A 26,908-nucleotide genomic window follows, 5' to 3' on the forward strand; every position below is an offset into this window, starting at 1 on the left:
CCGCCGGCCGAGACGAGCTTTAGGTTTTAAACAGCGGGAGCTGATTTGCTCCTTGTGCTATCCCGTGACTCTTTGCTTGGTTTGAACCGAATAATTTTGAGAACTGCTCACAATGGTAAGCGATCATGAATGCTATAAACTATATGCATGTTAGAAAATGTTCGTGATCTGCGGGCTAACTAGTTGGTTCAAGCCAGGTTCAAGATGACGGAGACAGATTACCCACCTTTGCGGTCGTTCAGACACCTTTTACTCTATCTAGCTTCGCAGGTCTTGAAATTCCAACTGGCCAATGTTACCTCGGCCGTCTTGTTCACATCAGTCGTACGCCGTCAAACACGAGCCACGTATTTGCACGCTGCAGAATGTTTCGCATGTTTACTAGAGGATGGCGCTGCCGGTCAGACGCAATCATCATCATCATCGTTTACACGGTTGCTCAAGTTTAACGATTTGCTAAAGTATGCCTAATTTCACGTACGGTTTTACGGAACGGACCCGCTGCACCGTTTATGACTTCGAAACCGTGTGCTCCAGAAACGACTCGCTGAAACTCGCTGTTAGCGTCGAGATGTTACGGTGGCGCCCTCTTGCGGTTCCTGTCCGTGACGTCAGGACCAGGATTTGCCTCGCCGTGACATCACGAGTTGTGATCCAGGCTTTTTATCATCAGTTGCGAGCGACAGTTCGACGGTGTCTATAAAAAGCACGTAGCGAAAGCCTGAAGCCATCGCGTCATTAGATCAACACCTTCAAAGTTGGCAGTCTGACGTATACGTCTTGTTTCCGTTGATGAAAGGAGAATCAAGCGAATCGAGCCCTAAAGACGTCCGTGGCCAATCGTGGAACGCGGTGGAAGGCCGACCGCAGCGACGGTTTTGCACAAACGACTGCTGTCTGCCCCTGCTATGTCTCGTGCTCCCTGTGGTCCGTAGTCGCAACAAAAAAAGCACAGCGTGTATTTGTAAGGTTTCCAAATCGCTCGAACCATCGTTTCTCCCCGACACCTGTGGGTCGCGTCCGATGTCGACGCACAGATGACGTCAGGTGACGAACGATACCCCCCAGAAGATCGAGTTCGGTCCCGCGCCCGCGACGTACCGGGTCGGCTGGGTCGGTTTCCCGCCCGCGGGAGTTTAGAACGCGAGACGGTACCGCTTGTCTCCGCGTGCACGAGGAATCTCACGCGAGCGTCAACATCAAAAATCGCGACCTCGGAAACAGACCCGTCCCGCTCGTAAAGGATGTCGCGAACCTGCACATGCCGAGGTTAAATTCAACATAATTTAACTTCTTTTGTTTTATAGCTTTTATTCCAAAGTTTGGTAAACGTTCGGCTGAAGTTCGATTTTTGTGGGCGTGCGTGAAAATTTAAAGACAAACTGACGCTGCAACATTTGTTGTGCATATTGTTTCACATGAATAAACTAACTAAAGCATTAAAAGTAGACATATTTGCTCACAACCTTTCTTTGCGATGCAGTCCAAAATACGGACACGCGTGCCCTCTCCCACTTTTAACGCTATTTAAAGCTGAAATGCCAAGAAAAGTTGTCCCCGAGTGTAGACGACATTGGTAATCATTTTATGAGATATAAAATAATCTACTTTATACAATTTGAAATTGTTGTGTAGAGATCGGGCAACACTCTTTCTGATCTCTGGTAATTTCTGTTTAGTAAACGTTCCTTCGAACTCGTCCATAAGCCGAACTTCGTCGAACTTCGCTAAAAGTTGGAGCCTTGAGGTTCAACACCGAACCTCGTGTTTGACAAAAGGTCGAGACACTCCTAGCAACCGATGCCACGAGTGCAGGAAACAAAAACTAAACGCTCAACGTTTCTCTTTTATATATATATATATCATTTGTGTGTGTGTGTTTTGGACAGGAACTGAAACATTTTCCACGGTGGCAGCCTAAACTCTACCTTTCAAAACTCGCCCCCCCCCCCCCCCTCTTTTCCTAAAAAAAAAAAAGAAAGAAAGAAAAAAGTACATCCTTACTATTAAAAAAAAAAAAATCCTTCAAATCGATGGGAACAATTGAAAATCGCTATGTCGTATTTGCATTGAGTCCCGAGCACTTTATTACCCTGCCGCAGTCAATTAGAGCGCGGAATTTGACCGATAAAAATTGCGGCGAATAAATCACGTAGCAACAAGTGTGAACATAATAATTAAGCCCGGGCCTGGGTTCCTCAAGCTGTCAGTGACTAGACCAGTTTCGAGCAGCAAATGCTGAAGTTCACATCCTCCTGTTTATACTACGGTTTCTGTCTATAGTTCCGTCCTCCACTGCTCCCTTTGTGCGTTGTCTTTTCTGTATCTCTCCCCTCTTAAGCTTCTATCATCAGAATCTCGGTAAGGCCCAACGTTTGAAGCGGAAATGGTTGAAAGTTGGCACTCCCCGGTCGGAATGCACTAGCACGATGAGCCAATAACCTTCCTTTCGCGAAACCTTCCCTTATTCCCTGTCCTTTTTTTCCAGAAAAATAATATTCGATTCATGCCACCACATAGCTTAAGTTGGCCGATGTGACGACAGCAAACAGAAGAACCACACCACGCGGAGTCCTGCAAAGCGGAGAGCCAATATTGATGTATCTACTCGCCCAAAAAGGACCTCGCACAGCTCCTAGCAATTCTCGCGTAATCCCGCGAGAGCCAAAGGTGCGCGAAGATAAAGCCACAGGGAGGGTCTTTTTTTTTTTTTTCATATAATATACTCCCATTTTATTGCCGCCGTATCGCCTCGTATCAGGGTTTTGTTGTTTATTTTATTGTGTGTGTCGGTGTGTTTCTTTATTCTCGCGTGCCGAGGAAATCGTTCCTCGGAGTGCCGTTCGGCGGTAAACCCGCCCACAAAAGTTTGGGATCGGAACAGCGGGATAGAGTTACCGATCGAAGTTACAGCCAGCCCCCCCCCCCCCCCCCCCCCCCCCCCCCTCACCGCGGCGTGGGAATGTCGACGTTTTTATTAGATTGAACATCTTTCCCGCCCCTTCTCTTCTATATAGGTGAGCCTAGTAAGTGCGTCGCGACAGGATAGATACCGAACTAACGTTTTGTTACCTCACTTTTTGAGAAGATTCCTGCGTGGCCATTTCAACGGACGCTAACAAAGAACAGTAGCAGACGAACATATCTCATCATTAGATGGGCATTAAATTTAGGTGAGATCACACTAGGCCAACACGTTCCGTAAACACTACGAGAACATCTTGTTGTTGCCCTCAATGAAACTTCCTGTCGTCGGCCTGCCAGCCGACGACAAGTGGACGCTGTTGGAAAACAAGTGCCGTGTCTCCAGCTTACGTTATGTCAGTGAATAAAGTCGGTCGGCTGTTGGCAGGATATATTTTAATCAAAAGGGGGGAGGCTTGCTTGGGACAGTCTTAGTTAAGACTGGGTGAAAGAAAGGACTGCGAAAGTTAGAGCACGAGCAGGCTTTTTTTCACAATCTCAGCAATGACGCTATTTCTAGAAAGCCGGCTCTGGTGCACGGGTGAGGAATACTGTCACCCTCAACCAGCGTCAGGTTTATACGATGTGTCCTTCTGCGCCTGGGAACGACATCTGTTCGTCATCCAAGTTGCAGTTGTACTATTTTGACTACTTTGTAGGGCTGAACGACTGAAGACCTTTCCTGTCCTTTCATTCATAGTCCATCACCCTCATTTCGGCTCTCCCGCGAACGGGCCTGGCACACATACCCGCCAAAGTCTGCCATCTGCAAGACGGCAGCAAACTACCCCTCCCCCCCCCCCCCAAAAAAAAAAAAAAATACAGAGCCGCCAGCTAAAATAAAAGCGACAGCTGCGATTTTCACACGATGCCTAGAAAAAATAATAAAAAAAAAGTAAAGATAAACGAAGGAACAATAAACAGTCAAGCTCACGATCCTCCCACCCCCGCCAGGAGGAGAACATATGAGAGAAAGGCGGCCTGGAACCAATCAAAGTTTGCCGCAAAGCCATGCCCCTACTTTTTCGGACTATTTCGAGCATCCACACTTGGCCCGACAGACAGAGTATATATATATATATATATATGTCGTTCTCAAGTCTTTTGTTCAGCGGGCGGTATATCTAAACAAACGTTCACTTCCCCCAAAACCGAGCATCGGCTCGTGTCCAATTAAACTGCAAGAGGACGTCGCTGGCAGTTCATTGTTCAGAAGCAACGTCCCTGACGCTGCATTTCCTCGATCTGGGTCAACCATAGTCGACCACTTTATCCCTTTTGCCTAAAAAAATAAATAAGAAAACACGCGGTTTTTACAACACACGCGGACAGACACCGTGACGGCCCCTTGCGACTGTTGAACTTGATGACGAAAAAAAAGTCTTGCTGGGGACAGTCGTGCGCGTTTCCTCTTAGAAGAGGTCACGCGCCTGCCCCGTGTCGTTCCGTTACGGGACTTCTTCTGTGTGCGTGGAACGATCGCAGTTTTGTCTCCTGAAATGAGTCCGTTAGAAGACAAAAAAAAAAAAAAGTGGCCCCCAGATGCCTTTCTAGTTGACACGAATTAAGAAAATAAACCAAGTTTTGCGGGTTCGTGCGCGAAACTGGCATGGTTCAGTCAGCCAAGCGGCCGTGCCCAAGCGAAGCACTGAGGGTTAATTTATAGACCGAATCTTCTTTTACGTGCTACCGCGGAATCTGTCACCCGCGGTGTCACGTGGGCTCCGTATCTGGTATGCGGGACGAAAAAATAATAAAACATCTCAACCTGGAATATGCGAGAAAATATAGGTGAGGCAAAGCAAGAATGTGTGACAATTCGTATACAGCTTCCAGCGGCGTGGAGAGATCGAAAGGATGTTTTACCGCATACCAGAAGTGACGACATTCAAGATGGCTGCGCCCTTGTGGAAACGGTATATAGCTTTGTCGCAATAAAAGGAGAATGTGACACAGCACGAACAAGCGATCGCTGGTTTTTCAAACTATTCTATTACAAATGAAATGTTCGGGTGGAATCTGTGAACTTTGATGGCAAAATGTGGTATTTGACAGTAGCCTCCCCGAGTAAAATGTGAAGTGCCGATGCCGTATTCGCGCAAACTGCATCGCGCGCTGTGGCAAAAATATACCTACTTTACGTACAAAAATATGCTGAAGTCACACGCGTTTCAAGGCATCAGCTATTTATCTTGGTTTTCTGTTCTAAACCGGTATCACAGTGGTACGCACGGACAGCGGAGGTCTTCAACGACGCGAAAGCTACATGATGGAATATTACGTCACATTGAGGACACCGTAAGGCGGCAATCAAACTTCCAGCAGTATTTCAAGAAAGAGCTGGCAGCTCCACTTATTGTCATCGTCAGCGCCGATAATTGTGCTAGTCGCCCCCTCTCCGTCATTCGTCTTGTAACCGCAAGGTGAACGGTAACTTTTACTTCCAGATGATGATGACATGCCCCATCTTTGTAGTTCGCGACGTCACTGTTTCTGGAAAAGGGACCCTTTGGAAGAAAGGGCCGGGATTTCGCAGTGATAGCATTTTCAGAGGTATGTCTTTCGGCGAAGACCGCTGTTCTGAATAGTCACCGAGCATCGCCACACTTTTCTCCCATTATCCGACGCCGCCACAAAGGTCACTCGTCCGTTGGAGTCACGTGACATTCGTTTACATGCCAGCTGCCCGTGGGCGCCGCCATTTTGGTGCCTAATCAGCACGCATTACCGGTTGCGACAGTTGTGGTTCTGAAATACGACCCTTGGAGCGGTGGTAGATGAACATACCGGTATCGTTGTGCCCTGTTGTGAAATGTTTAAGCCAACCGGACGACGGAAAGCAGGCAAGACGACGGACCACGTGGCTTGGCAGTCTGTTGTCAAAGGAAACTTCCCATTCTTTTCCAAAGGAGGCCACGGTGAGCTGCGGCTTTGGACCTCTTCCAAGATTGCGGGGGAGTTTACGATTTGAGCTTGTCATCGCCGCTCCAGTTGTTAGAAAAAAAAAAAGGGGGGGGGGGGGGGGGGGGACTGTCGAAGGTGGGTTATGTGAACCACGAGGACGTTTCCTCTCCACGCTGACCGAGTTGGCAAAAGAAAGTACGTCAGAACGCAAAGGGCGAAAATCCAGGGCTTGAGCCATCGACGCTAGTCCCAAGATAGGGTTGCCGTCGTGGGCTCTCGGTGTGAATGAAGATGGCCATCGTACCTATCTGTGGTCGTGTATCACTACAGCGTGGTGCACGTTGAAGACCCCAGGCTATCAGTGGTGCTGCACTGTCTAATTCTCTCATCAATGGCGTGTAACAATGTCGCCACTCTGGCATATACTAACCTCACATTGTCTAAACATGGAACTAATTAATTAGTCTGTGAATAAACATGTTTCTTGTTAAGCTTTTTTTTTTTTTTTTTTTTTTTTTTTTTTTTTTACGTACGTTTGAACTCATGAAGGACTTATATTGTTTCTTGTAACATCTAGCTGGAGTCGGTCAAGCCTGAATAGAAAGCTCATATATGTGCACACCTTACGGCAACGATTATGGATCTTGCGCGTTCAAAAGTGAAACTGTCCAAACGGGCGTCTGCAGATGTTGTATAGCACTCTTGCGCCAGTTCATTTCGGTCGGATCTCCACCAGAAAAGCCTCGCTCACAACTTCAACGTTTCATCGGCGAAAACAGCCACGTCTGCAAAAGGTTGTTGCTCAACATGCATATTTATTTTGTTTAGTTCATGCGCCAGGTTGGGCGCCGTGTAATCGCAAACATTAGTATTCGTGCCAGCATAGTTTTAGTGCGACTATATATTTCTAAAAAGAGAAAAAAAGAAGAAAATGTGGCGTGCGTTAATTTTTCATAAACCTTCTACTGCGCGACGGGTTGTCTACCTTATCAATTCACTCCAGGCGTGTCACAGCAAGGAAGAAGGTAACTTCCCCATTTCCAAGTAATGGCAAATACTCTGCGCATTCAAAATTTTTGGTGACATCCACTACTATCCTATTTAAGAGTCGGCAACATATTTCTTAATTTTATTGCAACAAATCTGCTCAAAACGCTCTGAAACTTAAAAAGAAAACACATAAAAATACGCGGGTTTGCATCAATGTGGCAAATCGCAACTTTGCAAACTAAAGCCACAGTCAGGCTGCTAATACCTTATACAAAAGACAGACTGCGGGCACTGTCTGAACAGTGTCTGGAGATGATTCTGTGATCACGTCTGAAGACCGTGTCTCTTGCATGATGTCTGCGCAGTGTGACTACGGCTTAGAACTTTTTTTATCGTTTAAATGCGCGCATCTAAGACATCGCGTAAACACGGCCGGAACAACGTGCGGCCTTGAGCCTACCCGCGCGTTTATAATGAGGGAAGGAGGAGAACGAGAAAACCAGAACCCACATTACCTTGAGCGACTCGTGGTGGTCGGCAGCGGCCAGCGTGATGCAGACCGCCGCGACGAGCAGAGTTCCGTAGAGAGCCAACTTGGTCATCTCGAGCCGCCGGTCGTTGTCGCGAAGGGTGGATAAAATCCGCAAGGTGTTTTTTCTCTGACGCTAGTCCTACGTCTTTTATGCTACCAAGAGACGGTCAGCGCAGAGAGGGTCGGGCCAGTCGGGCAGGGAAAGAAGACGTGTGGTCACCGCGGCGCGCGTCCAAGAACCACTGTGGGCTTCTTTTGTGGGCTCCAAAGTTGCCTCCGAAAGATGACGAGGAGGAGCGGAGGCGGTGAATGAGCGCCGTTTGGGGGAGGAGGAACGACGCGGAGCAGGATGGTGGCGCCGCGTCGTGGCGGCGTTGCGAAGCTTTGGAGAGTTCTGTCGGTTTTGTAGGTTCTGTACCTCCGCTGCCGCTGTGACCAGTTATGTTCGCTACGTTGGCTTTAGTGGTGCAGCTTGTGTTGCAGATGCTACAGCGACTGTTGAATGGACTTCTTCCAAAACCGACGCGCCCCATCGCGGCGAAATACCACGCAGTGCACTCTGGGAACTAGTTGGCCACTCAGTTTCGGTTTCGACTGAGCAGCTTCATCTCATGCTATCACGCCGCGACCGAACGCGCTGCTTGCGTTTTCAATTATCTGACTTTTCACGAACGTACAATACACTCATTCTCAAGCGATAGAAAACGAAGACCGGGGCACTTTTCTTGGTTCCCGAAACACCGGATATTGTGCGTGCGTATGCGAACGTAATGAGTCGTGGCTTAGTCGCCTCACCCCACGAGTGCATCTTTGAGCTCAATGTCAGTAATCCCGTCTGGTACCTGTGACCTAGAACTGAAATTCGTTCACCTGGAGCCTTTCACCTATTTTGTTTTCCAAACGTCCGCTTCTTGTTACTTCATTGAGCAAAAAGCAAGCCGCATTCTCACAGGAGTATCAAAGTTGAGCCCAGCGTTTACGCATGAACTTTTAAGGAAACGCAATAAATTCGACCTCACTACTGCACAAAAGTTACTATGATGTCTTCCTCGTGTCATCATATATCTCCACTAGAATTTTATGCTGATAGAAGATTAACTTTTCGCAAACGCTGAGATCGGCTAGCTACGACGGAGGCCCTAACAAGCGTCCCCTACTCCTCGCTAAGCCTTTTTGGACGAGCTTTTACTGACGCCCAAGATCTGTGCCTGAACGGTGTGTCTGAAATTATCTCGGCATACTTAGGCAGGAAGAAAGCAAACACATAACAAATACAATGGCCATTAGCAGCCGTCAAATGCGCTTTGAATTCGTTCGAGCACTTGTCTGGAGAATGTCGCACCGTGCGCCGGACGGGCATGCATGAACCCCAATGCGGTACGCATAGGGGTTCATGCCCGTCTGACGCACTACCGGCGAACGGTGTGACATTCTTCACACAAGTGCTCGACTTTTGCATTCTTAAAACGGCCTGTATGCGCGAATTTGCCTATATGATTGCACGATAACTTTATGCGCATACGCGATGTTGAATATTAGTGGAATGCAAGTGGGTGGGGACTTCACTTCGTGCAGTGCTGCGGGTCAGTACAGATAAGAGATAAGTGTGTTAAAATTGAGCTTTTCAATGGCACCTCCGAGTTTTACCTCGCGTACTCAGGCACATTAAGAAAAACAGTAATTGCAAAAAGTAACATTTCGTCTATGGACGCACGAAGCAAACTTCCTGATCAAAAACACTAATGTAAAGGCGCGAGCTCGATGTATGCATACTTATTGGTTGCTACAGCTTGTTGATTCGTATACAAGCAAGATCCCCGAGCACCCGAGCTTCGCAGCGTCGAGACTCTCAGCACTGACTCGTCCACATACCTCGATTGGAACGCTAACAGGAAGGCTTAAGTACAAAAATACAACAAGCATGTGTTAAGACAAGCTATACGTCTCGGGATTGTGCTAAAGCTTCGAGGTATGACCATTTAGGTTAGTTTAGAGGCCACAAATGACGCTCTCGGGACCAGAAAACAATCTCTTGTCGACGTGTCGATCGAAACCGAAACCATGCCACGCCTCCTCTCTGGCCAACTAGTTCCCAGAGTGCAACGCGCGCCGTGTTGCATGCAGGGCTTTATGGAAGTAAGCGCGAAACACATGTACGATGAAACCGTCCGATCCGACGTGCGGACTGCCGGAATGACCTTGGGGGGGAGAGGGTTTTCGTAGCATCGGAGAGCGTTGAAAACCCTCGCCTCCGACCGTCGTATTGCGCGGTCGGACGTCGGATCGGACGGTTTCGTCGTACATGTGTTTCGCGCTGTAGTCCATTGTACATTCGCGTTTGAATATGGCCGATCGCGTTGCAGCTGTGTGTTTGAAATAATTCGGACAAGGGTATAAGTTGGGCTCCGTGTTTTCGGAGTTACTTTTCGTCAAATTCGGGAGGGGGTTTTTCGGAGTTCATCGGAGTTTTTATTTGTTTGACTCCCGATTCTCCGAAATTCGGAGTCTAATTTTGCAGTGTTTCGTATTGAAAATAAATATGTAAATAATAACCGGATGTAAACATGTGCCAGATAAAAAATAAAACGCGTTTGTATCGATTAAAATTTCTTCAGTTGAATTTGACGTTCGTGCCATTGCCATTGGCCATATTAATTTGTCCCACGACAAATGTTCCACACAAGTGTTACTTCGATAAACGTCGATACCTTGAAATCAATAAACTCCCGGGGGCAGTCGCTACAAAGCTCGTAGTCATCCCATCCTATTCCATCAATCTAGCGCGTGGCCGCGCGAGGTGGAGTGGTTGGGATGTAATAGAGAGTTTCAACTGTCCCTTTTCTCTATCTCTATGGTCCATAGCTTTCACTGTTACAAAAGCATACCTTCTCCCAGGGGCGGATCCTAACCCCCCTCTTGACTTCTGCATATGTAAAATTTAGGGCGTGAAACGAGGGAGACGGAGAGGAGTTCCTGAACAAATGGTACGCTGACCCCCCCTCCCCTCAGGAAATTCCTGCATCCGCCCCTGCCTTCTCCTTTCTCTAAATCGCAAATCGCATGGCTCAAACTGGAAACCAAAAGAGTGACTTTTGTCGTGACCCGAATGTACAATGACCTGTTGTCCTGAATCAACCTCGACGAGACAAGCGGCAAGACCCCTTTTGACAACGGTCTGACCCCCGAATTCATAGATGTGACTTGCTCTGAAGTCGAGCTTCAACTTGTTCAAGTTCGTCTTGCAACGAGCAAGCGCGCTTCATAAATGCACCCTAACTTGAACCGATCTTGAACCGAACTTGAAGTGCCCAGGACCACTGACTGACCCCGTGCTAATCAAATTGTAAAAAAAAAAAAAGAACAAAAAAGTCTCTTTTTTTTTTTTTTGAGTATTCAAAAAATAAAAAAAAATAAAAGGAGTTTTTTTTTTTTTTTTTTTTTTTAATAACATTTTTTATTTCTTTCATTTTTTATTTACAGTTAGGTAATATAGTAGTCTGCCAGGACCTGCCAACAGAAATTGTAATATATTGTTTGTATGGCGGCTATTAGGACTCATATCTCGTGCTGTGAGAGTTTTGAACGGGACTTCGCATAGACGCTCAGCTAAGCAGAATTTTGACCTGTGTAAGGTTTTCTATTTGATGTTAGTACTTACCTCAATATCTGAGCGTAAAAGCCAGTGAAGCAACAATATTTATCCTAACAATATTTATTTACTTGGCACTGGCGTGATTTGCGAGGCGTGTGAGCTTCGCCCTATGTATTGGCGGCGAAGATACGTAACATCTTGACTCCCGGACAAACTTAAGTCAAGAGGAAAATGTCTAAGTAACCCGGCATGAATCACTGAAAATGGAAATGAAACCTAAACACATGACTAACACGTTGGAAGCCTTACACGCTACGAAATGCTTGTTATTTTACGAAAGAGTCCATACGCGCACAAAATAAACCATACTTCCTAATCGTCAGATACTGAATCGTACATATGTATATGCACTGCATATCTTTTTGACATAAGAAAATATGACAATTACATGTCAAGTTCGGCATTTCAAACTCAAAGCCGAAAGCAAAAGGCCCCAGAGGAATTCTCTGACGATCTACATTCCCCAGTATTGGGAGGAAGTAAGCGCTGGGTGCCCGCACCTGTAGATACGGACTTCGAAGTAAATTCTTTAAGTACACTACAAATTTTATTAATTGTTATGGTTGGATATCGAGGTAATTGCTAATGATAAATAGAAAACCTTACTTAGGCCAAAATTCTGCTCAGCAGAGCGCCTATGCGAACTCCCGTTCAAAACGCTCATAGCACGAGATTCGAGTCTTAATAGCGGCCATACAAACAATATATTACAATTTCTGTTGGTAGTTTCTGATAGACTAATTAATATTAACTAACTGTGAATAAAAAATATAAGAAATAAAAAGTGTTTTCTTTTTCAGAAAATCGACTCCAAACTTGCCAGTTTTTCGAAATTTTCGTTTTTCAGGCCCATGTAGCGCGTTATATACTTATTGCAAAATAATGAATTTATACTAAAAAAAAGAGCTTAATTGGAGCTTTACGGTGATATAAATATCATAAAAATATGTTGATTAGGTCACACAGCACAGCTGGCTGAACTCAGTCAAATATCGTCGCAGACGCGGTTTGACAAAAAAAAATCATTAAGAATGTTATGACCTATACTCCGTTTCACCTTCAGTCCGAGCGCAGCGGACGCTAGGAGTAATCCCAGCCAATCCAGCGTGGGGAGAGTGTCATGTGACCTTGAGCTCCCCGTGTCCCTCTGCCCAACCGGCAGGTCACGCGATTTTCTCCCGGCGCTGGATCGGCCGGGATGGCCTGTGGCGTCCACTGCGCTCAGACTGAAGGTGGAACGGAGTATAGAGTCCTAGACGCTTAATTAGCATTAAAAAGCCTATGTCTAGAGTGTTCCCAAAAAAGTAGCGAAAAGAGATGGAGTGAAATATGGCACCTCCGAAAAAGCTGGAAAAACATCAGTTTTATCCTTGATCGCTTCAACGTTCCATAACTTGAGAACAAAACATCAGACAAAATTGCTGTTTGCGTCTTCTTTTATTATAGGAATTGCCCCAAAACATATATTTTTTTCGTCAAAATTAAAAATTAGACCCTAACTCCGTGCCCGAGTTGAGATGAAATAACCCACGTACATGTGCAAAATAGATTTTTTGCCTTGCAAGTTATACATTTTATTTTACCCGACTGCAGAGTGCGTGTAACTTTTAATGTTGGTTTTGGCGTAACATTCATTTGCTGTTTCTTCAATCGCTCCTTTGAACTTGGAGATAATAAATAGCATGCCCGGAAGAGTAAAGCCTCGATATTCTAAAAATCTGTAAAAAAAAAAAAAATAAATAAATAAAAATAATAATAATAAAAAAATCGCTGGCTTTTTTTTTTTTTTTTTGGCTTTTAGCATCGATTTATTTTTGGTACATAAGCGCTTTGATTTAGTTATAAGAGGGAATCCTGCTATGAGTCTCTGCTAACAAATGTTTGTATAATTTTATTTTCTTCCCACGCAGGTTGCTTTCAACGAGCTCAACCCCTTTCCAATGAGAGTCATCAATGCCAAACGTGCTGCCCACATGCAAGCTGTCAAAGTGAGTGCGACCAAGCCTATCTGTGCGCGCTCTAGGCCTTGCATCTTTTTCATTGTTGCTCGGCGAATTGAATATTCGGTAGCTTGTGTTCTTAAATGCATGGTTCAGTAATTTTGTATAAATTAAATGTTTTTTTTTTTATTTCCACCTAGAAACCCGCTAAACAAAGTTTGACCATTGTGTCGGAGTAATATTAGTTGAATGATACAGCCGTTTTCAGCAATAGCTTAAGGTTAGTGAACCACAAGTTCGCTGTCGAATAAATTTAAAAAGTCAGGGAGTCTGCACGAATATCTGAAGTAAAATCGCTTTTGTCAGCTCAGTTTTACAGATTAAGCACAAATAAAATATCATGGTATGAGAACTGTGGAAGCAGTGCTAACATAAATCTAATCTAGAACTTGCTGACCTTAACATTAATATATTAGCTAACACGCCTTTCACCAGGAACTACCTGTTTCAGTTAGAACCTCGACAAGGTTTCTCTAATGGAGAAATAGTTTTGGTATAAAGTACCAAAGCTCACCTTGTTTTGTTTTTTTTTAAAGTCATTGTACAAACACGTTGACATTCTAAATTTTACTTTCTTCCTCTTTCAAATCTTGAGGGCAGCAGGTAGGCCAGCAGCTGGGGGACATGTATAAAGTCCCCCAGCGAATGCATACCCATGGTGCAGTATGATGGAAAGTTGGATGAGCTGGTGGAATATATGGTCAAGAAGAGTGAACAGCACCAAAAATAACACCTGTGCACCCCCCCGCCCCCCGTCTTCTTGGCCTTCGTTTTTTCGACGCTGTTCACTCTTCGTGACTACCCATGGTGTGAACGGATAAACGTTGAACAATATGGCCCATGGGCGATCTTTCGGGAAGCGACAGCAAAAATTTCAACAAAAATGAGCAATAAACACGCGGGCATGCAGGGGACATTCGCACGACACTGGAATTTATACCACAGATCGCAGACACGGCAAATTTGCATTCCAGGGTGCTGCTTTTTTTTTAGTTGAGCATAATAATAATTTGTGCACTGCACGTGGCACAGCGCGAACACGACATCGGCGCCTTTTTTTTAATTTTTACTTAATTTTCATCTTTACTACAAATTTGTATGGTACATGACTCAGTACTCGGAAGTTTCTCATTGGTGTATCTCATGGTCTGTTCGGGCGGTTTAATTAGCTCCGTTGAGTGCGCTTCTTCACTCGCAATGGTGCACTGCAGAGAAGCTACGCCCGTGGAGTGGACCTCGCGATTCTGCGTACGTCGCTTTGAAAGTTCGTCCAGGGTGGAGTGGTGCACGATGGCGCATCAGGTATATAAACCAAAAAAAGTAAAGAAAAAACGATAACTTGGTTAATGCCGATGTAAAAATATTAACCTGGCAGTTAGATTTGCGAAATAAAGCTAGTTAATTTCTATATGATAGAATGTGACATACGGACAAATGGCGTGCATCCTTTGTTTTGCTTCTTTTTTTAAAATTTAGGTAACAGTACTTCTAATTTGGGGTTTTGGAGAGCGTTGATGAATCACGCTGATTAGGTGTAACTGGGCTGTGCTGCAAGCGTAATTTTTATGTTTAGGTAGATATGTTTAGATAGATAGATAGATAGATAGATAGACCTCCCCAAACAAAAAGAAAATCTATAGGGTGGTTTCATTGGAATCTAACACGTGTGGAAGAGTGCACGTTTTGATTTCCCTAAAATGTCAAATATATTATAGCCCCATTTTCATAATCAAAAAGTTTGAAGTGAAGCAAAGTGAAATGCTACATTTAGGCTGCTTGAATTTTATACCGAGTTCTGTCGGTTGTTATAAATAGGTAAAAACGAAAACATTCACAACAAATTTACTTGTAAATGTATGACACATGGTGTATTTGTTCCTTTAAATTAAATTGCTTTGGCATATTTGATGGCAGAAATAAAAAAAAATGACAAATTCGCATCTTGGACGTTTTCGTGACACATTTAGAGCCTTGTATTTATTTATTTATTTGGTACTTATGATTCATTATACATTGATTATTAATTACTTCACTCATATAGGCCTATACATGTACTATCGACTGGTACTACTTTAGTTTAATTTTTAGAGCGCAGCTCTTAGGGGCCCGTTCCCGGCTTGAGCGGCGTCGCCGTTGGCGTCGCCGTCGGCGTCGGCGTAACCAAGGTCATCCCAAGGTCACGTGACCCCCAAGGTCACGTGACCCCTCCCAAGGTCATGTCAAGGTCACGTGACCCCCTGAAGGTCACGTGACCCCTCGAGGTCACGTGACCCCTTCCAAGGTCATCTCAAGGTCACGTGACCCCAAGATGACCCCACGTGACCCTTTGAAGGTCACGTGACCCCCAAGTCACGTGACCCCCGAGGTCACGTGGTCGCCACCCCAAGGTCACGTGACCCCCAAGGTCACGTGACCCCTTCCAAGGTCATCTCAAAGTCACGTGACCCCTCTGAGGTCACATGACCCCTCTGAGGTCACGTGACCCCTCTGAGGTCACGTGACCCCCCGAGGTCACGTGACCCCTCCAGGTCACGTGACCCCCAAGGTCACGTGGGGGTCACCTTTGGGGTCACGTGGCCTTGAGGTCACCCCCAGGTCACGCCTCCCCGAGGTCACGTGACCCCCTCCCCGAAGTCACGTGACACCCCCCCCGGAGCATATTAAAGAATGAGGGGAGGAGGAGGAGAAGGGGGAGGGGTCTACCCTCCCCTCAGTACCCTTCACTCCTCCTCCTCAAGAGCTGCGCTCCAATTCGGCGTTACAGGGATTTGTAAACGGCTTTCACTTTTTTTATCACAAAATAACTTTTATAAGTTTTTAAATTTCATTAAAAAAATTAGCCATAATTTAAACTAGCTTTATTAAGAAACAATTTTTTTTTTTGTTCTTAATAATGTTATTTTTCTGTGGGCATCATCAAACTTCCCCCCTTTTTCTGTAGAAGTGCTCGAACGCAGATGCATGCGCCTGAGTAGGCAAATTTACTGCAAGGGTATTTAGCCTTTAGACGCTAAGGGCAGGTGGGTCGGAAGTGTTTGGGACGTGAAGGGGCGACAGAAAGTGGCGGTAAAGAGGGTGGGGGGGGGGGGGGGGGGAGAGAGTGCAAGGGCGTGCCCTCATAAGGCGAAATTGTCTGCCCCTACCCTTCGCTGTTTTAAAACCACAAACTACAAATATGTGTTTGTTTTTGAGGGGGAGAGATGTTAATCGGACACTTGAGTCGGGCTACATATTTTTGCTTATACCAGTTAGCATGTATATTATTTCTTTCATCTCGTCCGTATTTCTGTTCTTAAAAAAACATAAGACGAAATCTGCAACCAACGGTCTTTGTGTTGCACCTATCATTCCAGTCCTCTGTTCTAGCTTTCTAGGTTTGAAGTTGCTCGTGTCCAGTTTTATCAATAGTAGCCATCCACAGATTTTATCAAGTCTTCTGACGACTGTCGACACGAAAAGAAGATATATCAAAATGAGTCTTTTCACTCAGTGAAAAAGCACCTCGATGTGGATTTGTTGAGATCAGCCCTGCCCCCTCACAACGGGTGCTGCGAGGAGGTTTTCAAACGTGCTTTGGCCAGAATTGCTTCGCGCATCTCGATAAAAACTCTGCGAGCTCTGCGAGTAAGTTGAGCTCAAGTTTGTTCCCAAGTGTAGTTTCCAAGCATGATATGCTCAGAGACGTTAAGGAAGGAATTCCCGGCGGCAGATTAAAAGCGCATTCAGTTGAAATGTTCTTAGCAAATTAGCGACTGCCTATTAGACAAAACCAGACTGCTGAGACTTCACAGCTTATTGCTCCTGCTTCGCGTGTGGTGAGTTGTGGCTCAATGTGTGTTAAGATTTTATCGAGCCGTTGCTCAGTCGAGAGAGATGCTAGCTTTAGATACTAAGTTCTGTCAGCATTGCGGTAATTCCCGATTAATTCCCGGAACATCAAAATATCTGCTGTGAAAGTGGACACAACTGCAGGCTCATTTTGGTGCGTGAAAATTGTGACATTTTTATCATACGGGGAAGGTGAGCGTGTAGGTACTGAACTTGGCCAATGTGCACTGCACAAGTATGATCTCCATTGCCCTATTCGAATTCCAAACATGATACATACTATGAAAGTAAACAATTATTGCGAGAAGTCGTAATCAGAATATACGTGATAAGGTCTATTTGGGAGACCTACTTGGTTTCAACAAGCCAAAACGGAGATTACAGCATTTTATTCATATCGTCTAAAATTAATGAAGATCAACTTAAAGCACACCATATGTGCCTGTGTATGCTGTACCAATTTCTGTCTGTTTTTGTACTCGCTCAAAGATGAAATTGCAAAACAAGAACTGATCTCCTTGGGCTTTTTACAAAGCTGACCTCAATAGATTTGGGTTAAGGTGTTTCATAATGGGAAAATGTCAAGTCTGATACACTTTCTTCTTGGAGACTCGACTAAATCTGTGAATGTCAGTCAGTGTTAAAACCAGACACAAATAAGTTTGTGTAAAAAGTTGGAGCAGCTAGAGGACTGGAATGCTAGTGACAACACCAGGTCTGCCGTTTGTAGACATGTTTTTGATTAAACAACAGTTAGGATTGAGTCAGTGCACTCTTCGGGAGGAAAAGAACATGACAAATCCAAAGAAGACAGATAATATGAGGAATAAAAGACATTACATATTAAGCTGAGATAAACACCAACGTGCACCCCAACTCAAGTGCCCTGACTTAAGTAATATTAACAACAACTATAACAATAATAATCATAATTTATAAAAATCTTGAAGGGTTAAGCTTTGCCTATAAGAGCGGAACGCAATAGCATTATTGGGCCTCGTTCGCATCGCCTTCTCATTCACTGTGCGAGCGTGCCATAGTCAGCGGTGTGTCTGGCTCGCAGCCGAAGTCTGGGGTTTGAATCCCGCCTGAGATTCTTCAGTTTTAAGGCAAATTAATTCTTTTATAAAGATAAATCATTTGGGACATGTCGCAACCTTTAATTCACATTACTTGTCATGTTTTAATCACCTTCATTCAACGCATGACGTCACGTTTCACGTGAGCATTGTGGGTTGTTTGAAATTCCCGCGCGAGGTCATGTGGCTGTGACTTCTTGACCATGTCGACCAATCAGGATTTTATTGGTTTTTCTGTGATACGAGCTTCCTAACGTGTTAAAGGTAGGCATTAACTAATGTCAGCAGGGCAAAGGGATAGGGGTAGACATTTTCGCCTATGGGTATGTCCACATAGCCCTCCCCCCTCCTCCATCTCTGCCACCATTTTTAAAAAGATGACAGACCGAGGATGCTACATGAGTGGGCCCAACTCAAGAAAGCCGTCCACGATTTCGTGGTGGATTACACAAGATCTGGCATCCATCCCTTACCCACCCGTACCTCTTGTGCCTCAGGATCACTGGGTCAAGGCAGGCGATTCTTCTGTAAAAATGACTATATGCTTCAGCTCACTCACTCTGTCGCCCCTTCAGCCCCCAAACATGTCCGAGCACCCTGCCCCTAGCATTTTAAGGCGAAAAAACCTTGCAGTGAAGGCAACTTTCAAAACTACCCTTTTTCCGATTCGGGTGCAGGTATGTATGTTTAAAGAGATGCTGAACCGAAATCTGGATTCCCCAAAACACACGGCAAAAGCGTGCAACGGGATGCTACAAACACCTAAACATCAGTCATGCAACGATATCTCAAACGGATGACAGTATTTTTCAAAAAAGGAGGCGCATTTGGCAGGAATGTTGACGTCATGTTTTTCCGAGAAGGAGAGGGAACGGCCTCGCGGCTTCTTTGCCTCACCGCCTTGAGGGACCGAAGCGAAGAGAGGAGGAAACAAGGTATCTTGACGTCACATGCCTCGTCGGCCTGGTTCAATCTCAACCTCTTTTTCCAAAAATATGGCCGTACATTTGAGATATCGCCTTACTAGTAGTGTTGTAGGGATTGTAGCGTCCCACCTACATCTCCTGCATTGTTTTTTTTTTTAATCCAAATTTCGGTTCACCATTTCTTTAAGTACTCCTACAAAAAATACAACAAAAAAAGGAAGAACTTTGATTATGCCGAAAGAGAGTTAACAATATTGGGAACAATAGAAATAGAACAAATGAGGAGTAAATAAAAAAATGGCGCCTTTTTTAATAAAATGGGTTCAAATTATGGCTAAATTTATCTATTGACAAAATTTAAAAAGCTATATAGGCTATTTCGTGAAAATAATTAAAACTAAAATGGTACCAGTCGATGGAACTTGTACAGGCCTACCTGCATATAGTTGTTAGTAGCCTAAAATGTGTGCAAATCACAAGATACATGGCTTCAAATATGTCACAAAAGAAAAAAAAACATGTCAAAGTTGCAATGTTTGGCATTTTTTTTTATTTCTGCTATAAAATGGGCCGTGCATCAGACATTTACAAGAAAAATTAGTGTGTTTTCATTTTTACCTATTTATAACCAACAGAACTGGGTACGAAAATCAGGCAGTCTAAATGGAGCATATCACTTTGCTTCACACCAAACATTTGTAAAAAAAAATCCTTTTTCTAAAAGACATTTAAAAAGTGGTTTTGTTTATTATGGAAATAGGGCTGTAATATAATTTTTGGAGGCAAATCAAAATGCGCACCCAGACATGTGTGTTTGATTTAAAATTTAACCACCCTATAGCTATGCTCTTTGGTGCATAAAAATGTACAGTGAAACCCGTTTAGAACGAACCCACGTACAGCGAATTATTGTCGATATCGAACTCACGGGAAATTTAAATAAAAATGCATGTGAAAGGTACTTTTTACGATGAACAACATATTGGCTATATCAAACTTTTTCCCCCCGGGAAGGCTTCCAAAAACGCGCAGACAATCGTCCCTTCCTTTAAAGAAAAAGTAGGAAAGAAAGAAAATTCCAAAAGCTCGAGTTGCGAACAAAATTGAGCGAAGAGAAGCGATTCAGAAGGTGAGAAAGCTAAAAAATACATTCTGCAGCACGCACAGAAAAGAAAAAAAGAAAACACCTTTCATACAAAAGCATTTGCCCACGAAGAGAAGCGATTCAGAAGGGGAGATAAGCTAAAAGAACAATCTCTGCACGCATGCAAAAAAAAAAAAAAAAAACACGAAAACTTTCCAGCACGTTGTTACAAGGCAAAAGTGAAGAGGTGAGAAAGAAAGAGAAGCTCTCGCCTTACAACAAATGCATCGGGGAAGTTCGTTGTAAATGTTTTTTGCTATATTGAACTACTTGCTATATCTAACTGATCGTAGCGTTTCCTGCTGTTTGTTATAAACGGGTTTGACTGTAGACCATTAGTTATCGAAAGAAACTCTTTGGTATGTTGTAATTACGGTTCCGCGTTTTCTGATAAATCCAAAAAACACAAACCGGCAAAACTGTTGTCAATTGGGATTTATTCGATAAACTCGGAATTTTCATGTCCCAATGCAAAACAAACACGGCGTTCTACAATGAAACATGGTCGGAGCGCATGGTCGCTTGTCCTGAGTGAATGCCACCCCACTTCACTTTAAAATCTCAGATTACTGACAAAAGGGGTCTTACCGTTTATCTTGTCAAGGTTCATTGAGCAGTCGGGACAACAGGTTATTCTACTCTTGGGTCATGATAAAAGCAACTGTTCTCGTTTCTAGTTCGGACCAAAATGTTCGTGCTTCTTGGAAGTTGCATCTTTGTAACATTGAACCGTAAAGATTTTATAGAAGGGAGGGGGCAGGGCAGTTTAAGTTTCTATATTTGCTTTTAAATTTCATCCTTTATTACTCCACCCCGCACCGCTGCAGGAGGTAGGGCGATGGTATAGGATGAAATGAAAACGAGCCTTCAGCAACAACCTCCAGGAAGTCGGGAATTTTAAAGTATATCGCAAGTTTTGTCGTGGGACAGATTAGTATTGCCAATGGCAACGATGGCAAAGCCAAATTTAAGTGAAGAAACATTGTTTGATACAAGCCCATATTCTATTGAATCTAGCACATGTTTACACCAAGATATTAGTTTTTTTTTAAATAGAAAACACTGCAAAATTAAGATCCAAAATTTTGCCAAAAAAGAAGAAAAAAAAAAAAGTCGATAAACACTCCGAATTTGACGGGAAGTGAACTCCGAAAACACAAAATCCTATTTATAATCCTCCCCTCTGTAATGTCTCTGGGCCCTAAGGGTGCAAATAAATAAATACCCTGTTGAGTAACTAACAGTTGTACTTTTCAACTTCTTCTCCCTGTTCCTCAGGAGCAACTGCGTAAGCTGGACGAAATCCGGAACTCTCTTCCCGAGAGGAGCACCACGCCGAGCAATCAGCCAAGCTCTCCAGACGATCCCTCCATCTGAGCACACCTTCCAGAATAGCCCCGATCAAAACCCAACACAAATTCTCCCATAGACCCGAGCAAACAGCAAACTTTGAACAAACAAACGACGAGCGCAAGCAATTTATAGCAAAGAGACTGCCGGCTTCGCCGATCAAATACTTGGAGCTTCTTTTTGAAGCTGAACTGCAGTATTCGCTCTGTTGGGACAGTACAAGTTGCACTTGCGAGTGTTCAAGGTTGCGTGAAAAGAACACTTGTTACTGGTCTTGTAATACGGGGCAGTTCACTTTGCGTGTCTAGTTGTTGCTGATGTCACCTGGATGTAATGATTTTTAGTTTTAACTTTACTCGGGTGAAAGATTAAGCATAAAAAGGCCAATTTTCCTATTACGTTGTGATAATTTGTGTAATGAAAATGAAAGGGTGGACTTCTTTTTGACAAAACAATGGCGATGGAAAAAAGAGAGTAATATTTATATTAACACAGCCTCAAAAGGATGTTATTAGAGAAACATACTTAGTAGCCACTCCACGATAAAAAAAATGATTATTTTTTTAGGTCTTTATTTAAACTTCGGTCATTTGTGTCCCTCAGACCTCGTTGTGAAAAATTGAAAAATACAGTTTCAAAAACTGGTTGATGCAGTTGAAGGCACAGTAAGGTGAATTACCTTGCATTAGTAATTCAATAATAACAAGAAAAGTAAGCTGCATCCTTAGTACATTCGAGTTGAAATGGCAAGAAACAATGCAACATAACAGTTGTTATGGTAGTCATGAAAGTCAAGTGGTGGGGAGTGCCGATAGATTTGGATTTCTTGCACCATGTAATAATTATATGAATTGTTTGCAACTTTCATGTCACTGCTTGGCCTGTGATATTTCTGCTTACTTTCTCTTTTTATATATGCCATGTATAATGAATTCTCAGCTTCACTACTTTGCTCGTAAACTTAATTTCTCAAACGTGTTCGGACATTACTAGTTACCTCCTTGGTACAGAAGGAAACAGTCCAAAACATGATGTAAGGACAAGTAGACGGAAGACACAAATGCAGCACGGACTCACGACTTTGTTTTCTTTCTCATCTTCTTCGATGCATAAAAGGAATTAAGTAGGATAAAAAGAGAAAGACACAGTCGTGGCAGGATACTTCTTCAGTCAGTCATTCAATATATAAAAACCAAGTGTTGCAGAATATGTAAGTTTTAAAAAGTTGAAGGAACTAAAACTCAACTTCCACACTTATCTTTCCATTCTCAAATTAATTCAAACTCTTCCTTGCACACTGTCACTGACTCTGCACCAACAGAAACATCAGGACCATATAGATTAATGTGATATGCCTTATGAATTTCCCTAGTTAAATTTTGGGTATGTCTTGCCAGGATTTCAATTTGTTCAAACGATAGGTGTGCAACACAATCTATTGCTGTGAACTGCCAGATGACCCGATAGCATAGACCTCAAGGACTGGGGGGTGTTACCTAGCTCAAACATTTATGCACCTACCTGTCTGTCCCATGTAGACCTTAACGCAAGAGAATGGGATTCTATACACGACTCCGACTGCATGCAACATATTTGAAAGGATGTTTGATTTCACACACTACACATTTCCTTCTTGCTCTCTCAATCGTAGCACACAAGTGAGACAGCTTTGAAAGGGCTGAAAAGACTATAGGAACTTTATATTTATCTGCCACCTTCTTAATCCTATGGGAAAGGTTATGAAGATACGGTATTGCCAATGGTCAGGAGGTAGGTTTCCGCATATCGTTGTCTCAAGTACCAGGCCTTTGTCTGAAGAAAGTTAAAAGACACCCGTTGAAATCAGCCTGTTGATCTGAAACATAAAGCTTGAAAACTTTTATGAAACCAACATATTGTTAAAGAAGCTATCAGACAGGGTTTGGCAATACCTCTCTTTACAATATTGGAGTGCGTGGAATCGTTGCTTAGGAGACTTCTTTGTCCTCGTAAGTCAGCACTGTTTGTAGGTCACCGTCAGTCAGCTTTAAATTTGTGTCTTTCGTCTACTTGTACTCACGTCTTTTCTGTGCTGTTTTCTTCTGTTACAAATATGCACTGACTAGCATGCCTTGAAACTCTAATATAGTTAGTTACCTTGTAACTGCTGAAAGGAATGCTTGCGTGAAACATTGAAATTTGCAAATTCAGTGTGAAAAAAAAAAGAAAAAAAGATATGGACTGCTTTTTTGCTAATGTTGGTAATCTATAAAAGAAAAAAAAATTTATTGCAGGTTTGAAACTGTGGAAGGAGGTTATTTGAATATGGCATTCCAAACTTTTTCATTGTTTAACAAAGTATCTACACTTGTTGCACATTTATTCAGTTATTGTATGTTTTATGATCCACCTGGTGACGTTGATAAGTTGGCTTCATAAGGACGTGTCTAATATTCCCAGAGAATTAATTACTTTAAACTATTTATACATACTTAACCAAGTACGCTGTCGAGACGCTTCAATGTGCAATATACACATAAGATTTACTATTTTTATGATGCCAACTACAAATACGCTTTTGCAGTTAACTATTTTCGATGCCTTTTTGGAACATTTGTACTGAACTTTATACTGCAAATAAAACTACTGTTAACAGGTGTGGCCCTTTAGTATAGTGTAACATACTCCCAAACTAGTTCTCTTTACAGAAATTTTCCACTCTTTCCTGCAGGACTTTGTTTCCCATACTCCGTTTCACGATAGCGTGGTGAACTGTGAAGGCTGCGGCCCCCCTGGACCAAATAAGAGTGTCGGAGTAAGTCACGTGATTACCATTTCATGGTCGAGGCCACGGAGGCCTCGTTCCCGCCACGGCAACGGCGCTCTCCGAGACGAAAAGTAGTTCTAGGTTTCTTTTTCTTTTAACGGCAATTGGACTCACGCGATTCCATCTCTATCGAGAACATATAAAAAAAATAAGGAATAAATATTGACAAATTGAGTTCCGATTATATTTAGACAACATTTCTAATTCGGCGGACATGATCCTGGGGAAACTAGCCCTTAACAGCCCCGGTGTAAAATCTGATGCTACATTCGTATCCTCTCCCAGTATTTTTCCCCTTGTTGCGCCTTGGCCGTTGGCAATCGCAGCCATATTGCCACGCTCGCCGGCGAGCGACCGCGCGCGTGACCGAGTGGTTAGCGTGCTTGACTGTCGCGCAGAAAGTCTGGGTTCGATTCCAGTCAGTGGAATGATCTTTTATTTGTCCTTTCAACATTGCGTTCTCGTGTGTTCGAGAACATTCTCGTATGATCGAGTTCCGAATGTTCCAGTCGCCGAACAATCTAGGCCGATTGTTCCAGAATTCAACGCGCGTACATAAGGGACTCCGCCTCCTGATCTGCAGCCAGTTTCGCCCCAGCGCTCGACTCTGCTGTCTCGCCGACCTCGACGCTCGCGACGCTTTGTTATTATTTTCTATTCTCCTTTTTGTTTTCGGCACAAGTTCGCCAGATTAAACGTTTATTTCTTCCTGTTTATTTATTGTCATTCTGGTCACCACCCGTGACAATATAATTGACCGCTTCTGCTCAAAACGTCCCACTGGCATTAGTACCTGCCAAAGATTTGCGGGTAAGTTGAGCGAACGGTTGTCTCATGAACTGTTCCCAAAGAGCTCGCTACTTAAGCAGACGGCAATGTTGCGGTGGTAGACGTTCATCCAAAGTTGGTTTGTTTCGCAGCAGACGACAGCCGGTTCCTTGGCACAGTGACACAAGCTCCCATGAAGTGGTGTCACGTGCCTCGCTCCAATGCTCTTATTGAGTCGCAGGGGCTGTAGCCTCCACAGTTTGCTAGGTTATCGTGAAATGGAGCATAGAAGTAGAAACTGCAACAAAGCCTGGCACACAATCTTCAGAATTACTTACAAGCCTACGGCCATCTTGGTGGCACCACGGTGAATGGGATGTCTTAACGACTGGCGTGCTTACCGTCCTATCTTGCCCGTGCATCGAAAGCGGTCCCGAAGTGGCAACAAAGTGCATCATGGGAGCCGGTGCATCACGCCGTCGGATGTCAAGATCCTGGCAGGGTTGATTGTAGGTATGCTAGTGAGAAAGGCGAGCAGACGCAAAGGCTGCCGTTGTCGCGGCGTGCCAACTCGTGTCTGACTTGGTTTTCCGTTATTGTCTGACTGTGGAGGGACCGGCATCAGAACGGGCTCGCGCTGCATCCACCTCCGCTGCTGTGCTGTGGTCACGATTGTGACAGGCAACAGCATGACACTTCTATGACGTCAATGAGCAGAAATTGAGGAAGTGAATTGAGGGTGGATGCAGTGAATACATTAGGTAGTCAAAGACACGCTCCAGGTAGCATTGTAGTGCCACATTGAGGTGCCTTTTAGCGGATCCCCAGATGGTGGGTTCAAATCCTGGTCAAGGTGCCTGCTATCTGGCAAAGGCTTGCGGCGTTGGTGCTATGTGGCAAAAGATTTTGGCCACTAATAGAGAATTCCAAAGCGGTCTAATTCTAAACCTCTGTTCTTTGTTGGTGTGGGCCAGATGCCCTTGTTGGTTGAGCACATGAAAGCACCCCTTGTTTCAATATTCTTGCAGAAGCTAACTCTAAGTTTCTGAAGCACGGAAGGCACCAGAAATGGCCACCTGCTAAACGCCCGTGCCGCCAACGAACTGTGCATGCTTGCAGGCATTGCGTGTCAACGTGCTACGAGTCGCCTCGCAGGACTGCTCTGTGGCCTCGGCCTGTGCACGCGTAATCTCCAAGGCGTCGCAAGAAAAGAAAAAGGCAAAAGAGAATGACTTGGCCTCACTTGGGAAAAATGCAATTCTACATACAGTCGACTCTCATTATTTCAAACTCCAAGAAGCCACAGTTTTTAGTTTGAATTATCAGAAATTCATCTAAATATGATGAAAGGCAAAGTAGCAATTTGCTATAGGAATAGCTACACATAGCAAGCACATTCTTTTTACACTTTATAGGCAGGCACACACGTAAAACACTGGTAAAGTTCAAAGCGAGTAGTGGTTTTGGCCAAATATTTTCTAATCAAATATCAAAAAGTTTCTCCGAACCCTTTGGTACCGTTGTAAACAAAAATTCAGCTGAACTCGTGAAGGTTGTCCCCAACCTTGCACTTGTCCACTTCTAAGTTCAGTTAGTTTGAATATAGCTATATCCGTGAACTGTGGCTTTAGAAAGTACAGTGCCTACCTTGGGGTGGCATGTAGATGACAGATTTGACATAAAATTAATTTCAAAGAGATGCCCAGCTATCCTAATCGAAGGAAGTTTATAAATCTGCTTTCTATATACTGTAAACGACTTAATTTTCGCGGATTTCTCAACTTCTACAATATCACGAAAAATAGGTCCCGCGAATATGTTTTTCTATGGTAAGAAATGCATAGCATACCACCCTTATCCGCGAAATTTCGGGCCCGCGAAATATTCCTAAAAACCTCACTTCGCCAAATTTGCGAAATATTGAGCCCGCGAAAATAAAGTCGTTTACGGTATTTCTTTTATTCT

The 26,908-nt window shown here is 43.9% G+C and overlaps 2 protein-coding genes across 3 annotated transcripts in view; one reads left to right on the forward strand and one right to left on the reverse strand.

Annotated features, from left to right (window-relative positions):
- LOC8050500 overlaps positions 1 to 7,701 on the reverse strand; it is a 91,021-nt gene extending 83,320 nt beyond the window's left edge. Inside the window, exon 1 of the mRNA XM_042289503.1 lies at positions 7,374 to 7,701. Within this exon, the coding sequence (XP_042145437.1) occupies positions 7,374 to 7,460 (87 nt within the window). The 5' untranslated portion in view covers positions 7,461 to 7,701. The remainder of the gene's footprint in view (positions 1 to 7,373) is intronic.
- The window catches only part of LOC8050504 (TBC1 domain family member 2B), a 163,681-nt gene extending 139,672 nt beyond the window's left edge, over positions 1 to 24,009 (forward strand). For both annotated transcript variants that reach the window (XM_042289501.1, XM_042289502.1), the window contains 2 exons: positions 12,953 to 13,030; positions 21,298 to 24,009. In XM_042289501.1, the coding sequence (XP_042145435.1) occupies positions 12,953 to 13,030; positions 21,298 to 21,396 (177 nt within the window). In that variant the 3' untranslated portion in view covers positions 21,397 to 24,009. The remainder of the gene's footprint in view (positions 1 to 12,952; positions 13,031 to 21,297) is intronic.
- The last annotated feature ends 2,899 nt before the right edge of the window (positions 24,010 to 26,908 follow it).

The sequence above is a fragment of the Ixodes scapularis genome, unplaced genomic scaffold (assembly GCF_016920785.2).
Source record: "Ixodes scapularis isolate PalLabHiFi unplaced genomic scaffold, ASM1692078v2 PGA_scaffold12__126_contigs__length_90152505, whole genome shotgun sequence".
NCBI classification, from domain to species: domain Eukaryota; kingdom Metazoa; phylum Arthropoda; class Arachnida; order Ixodida; family Ixodidae; genus Ixodes; species Ixodes scapularis.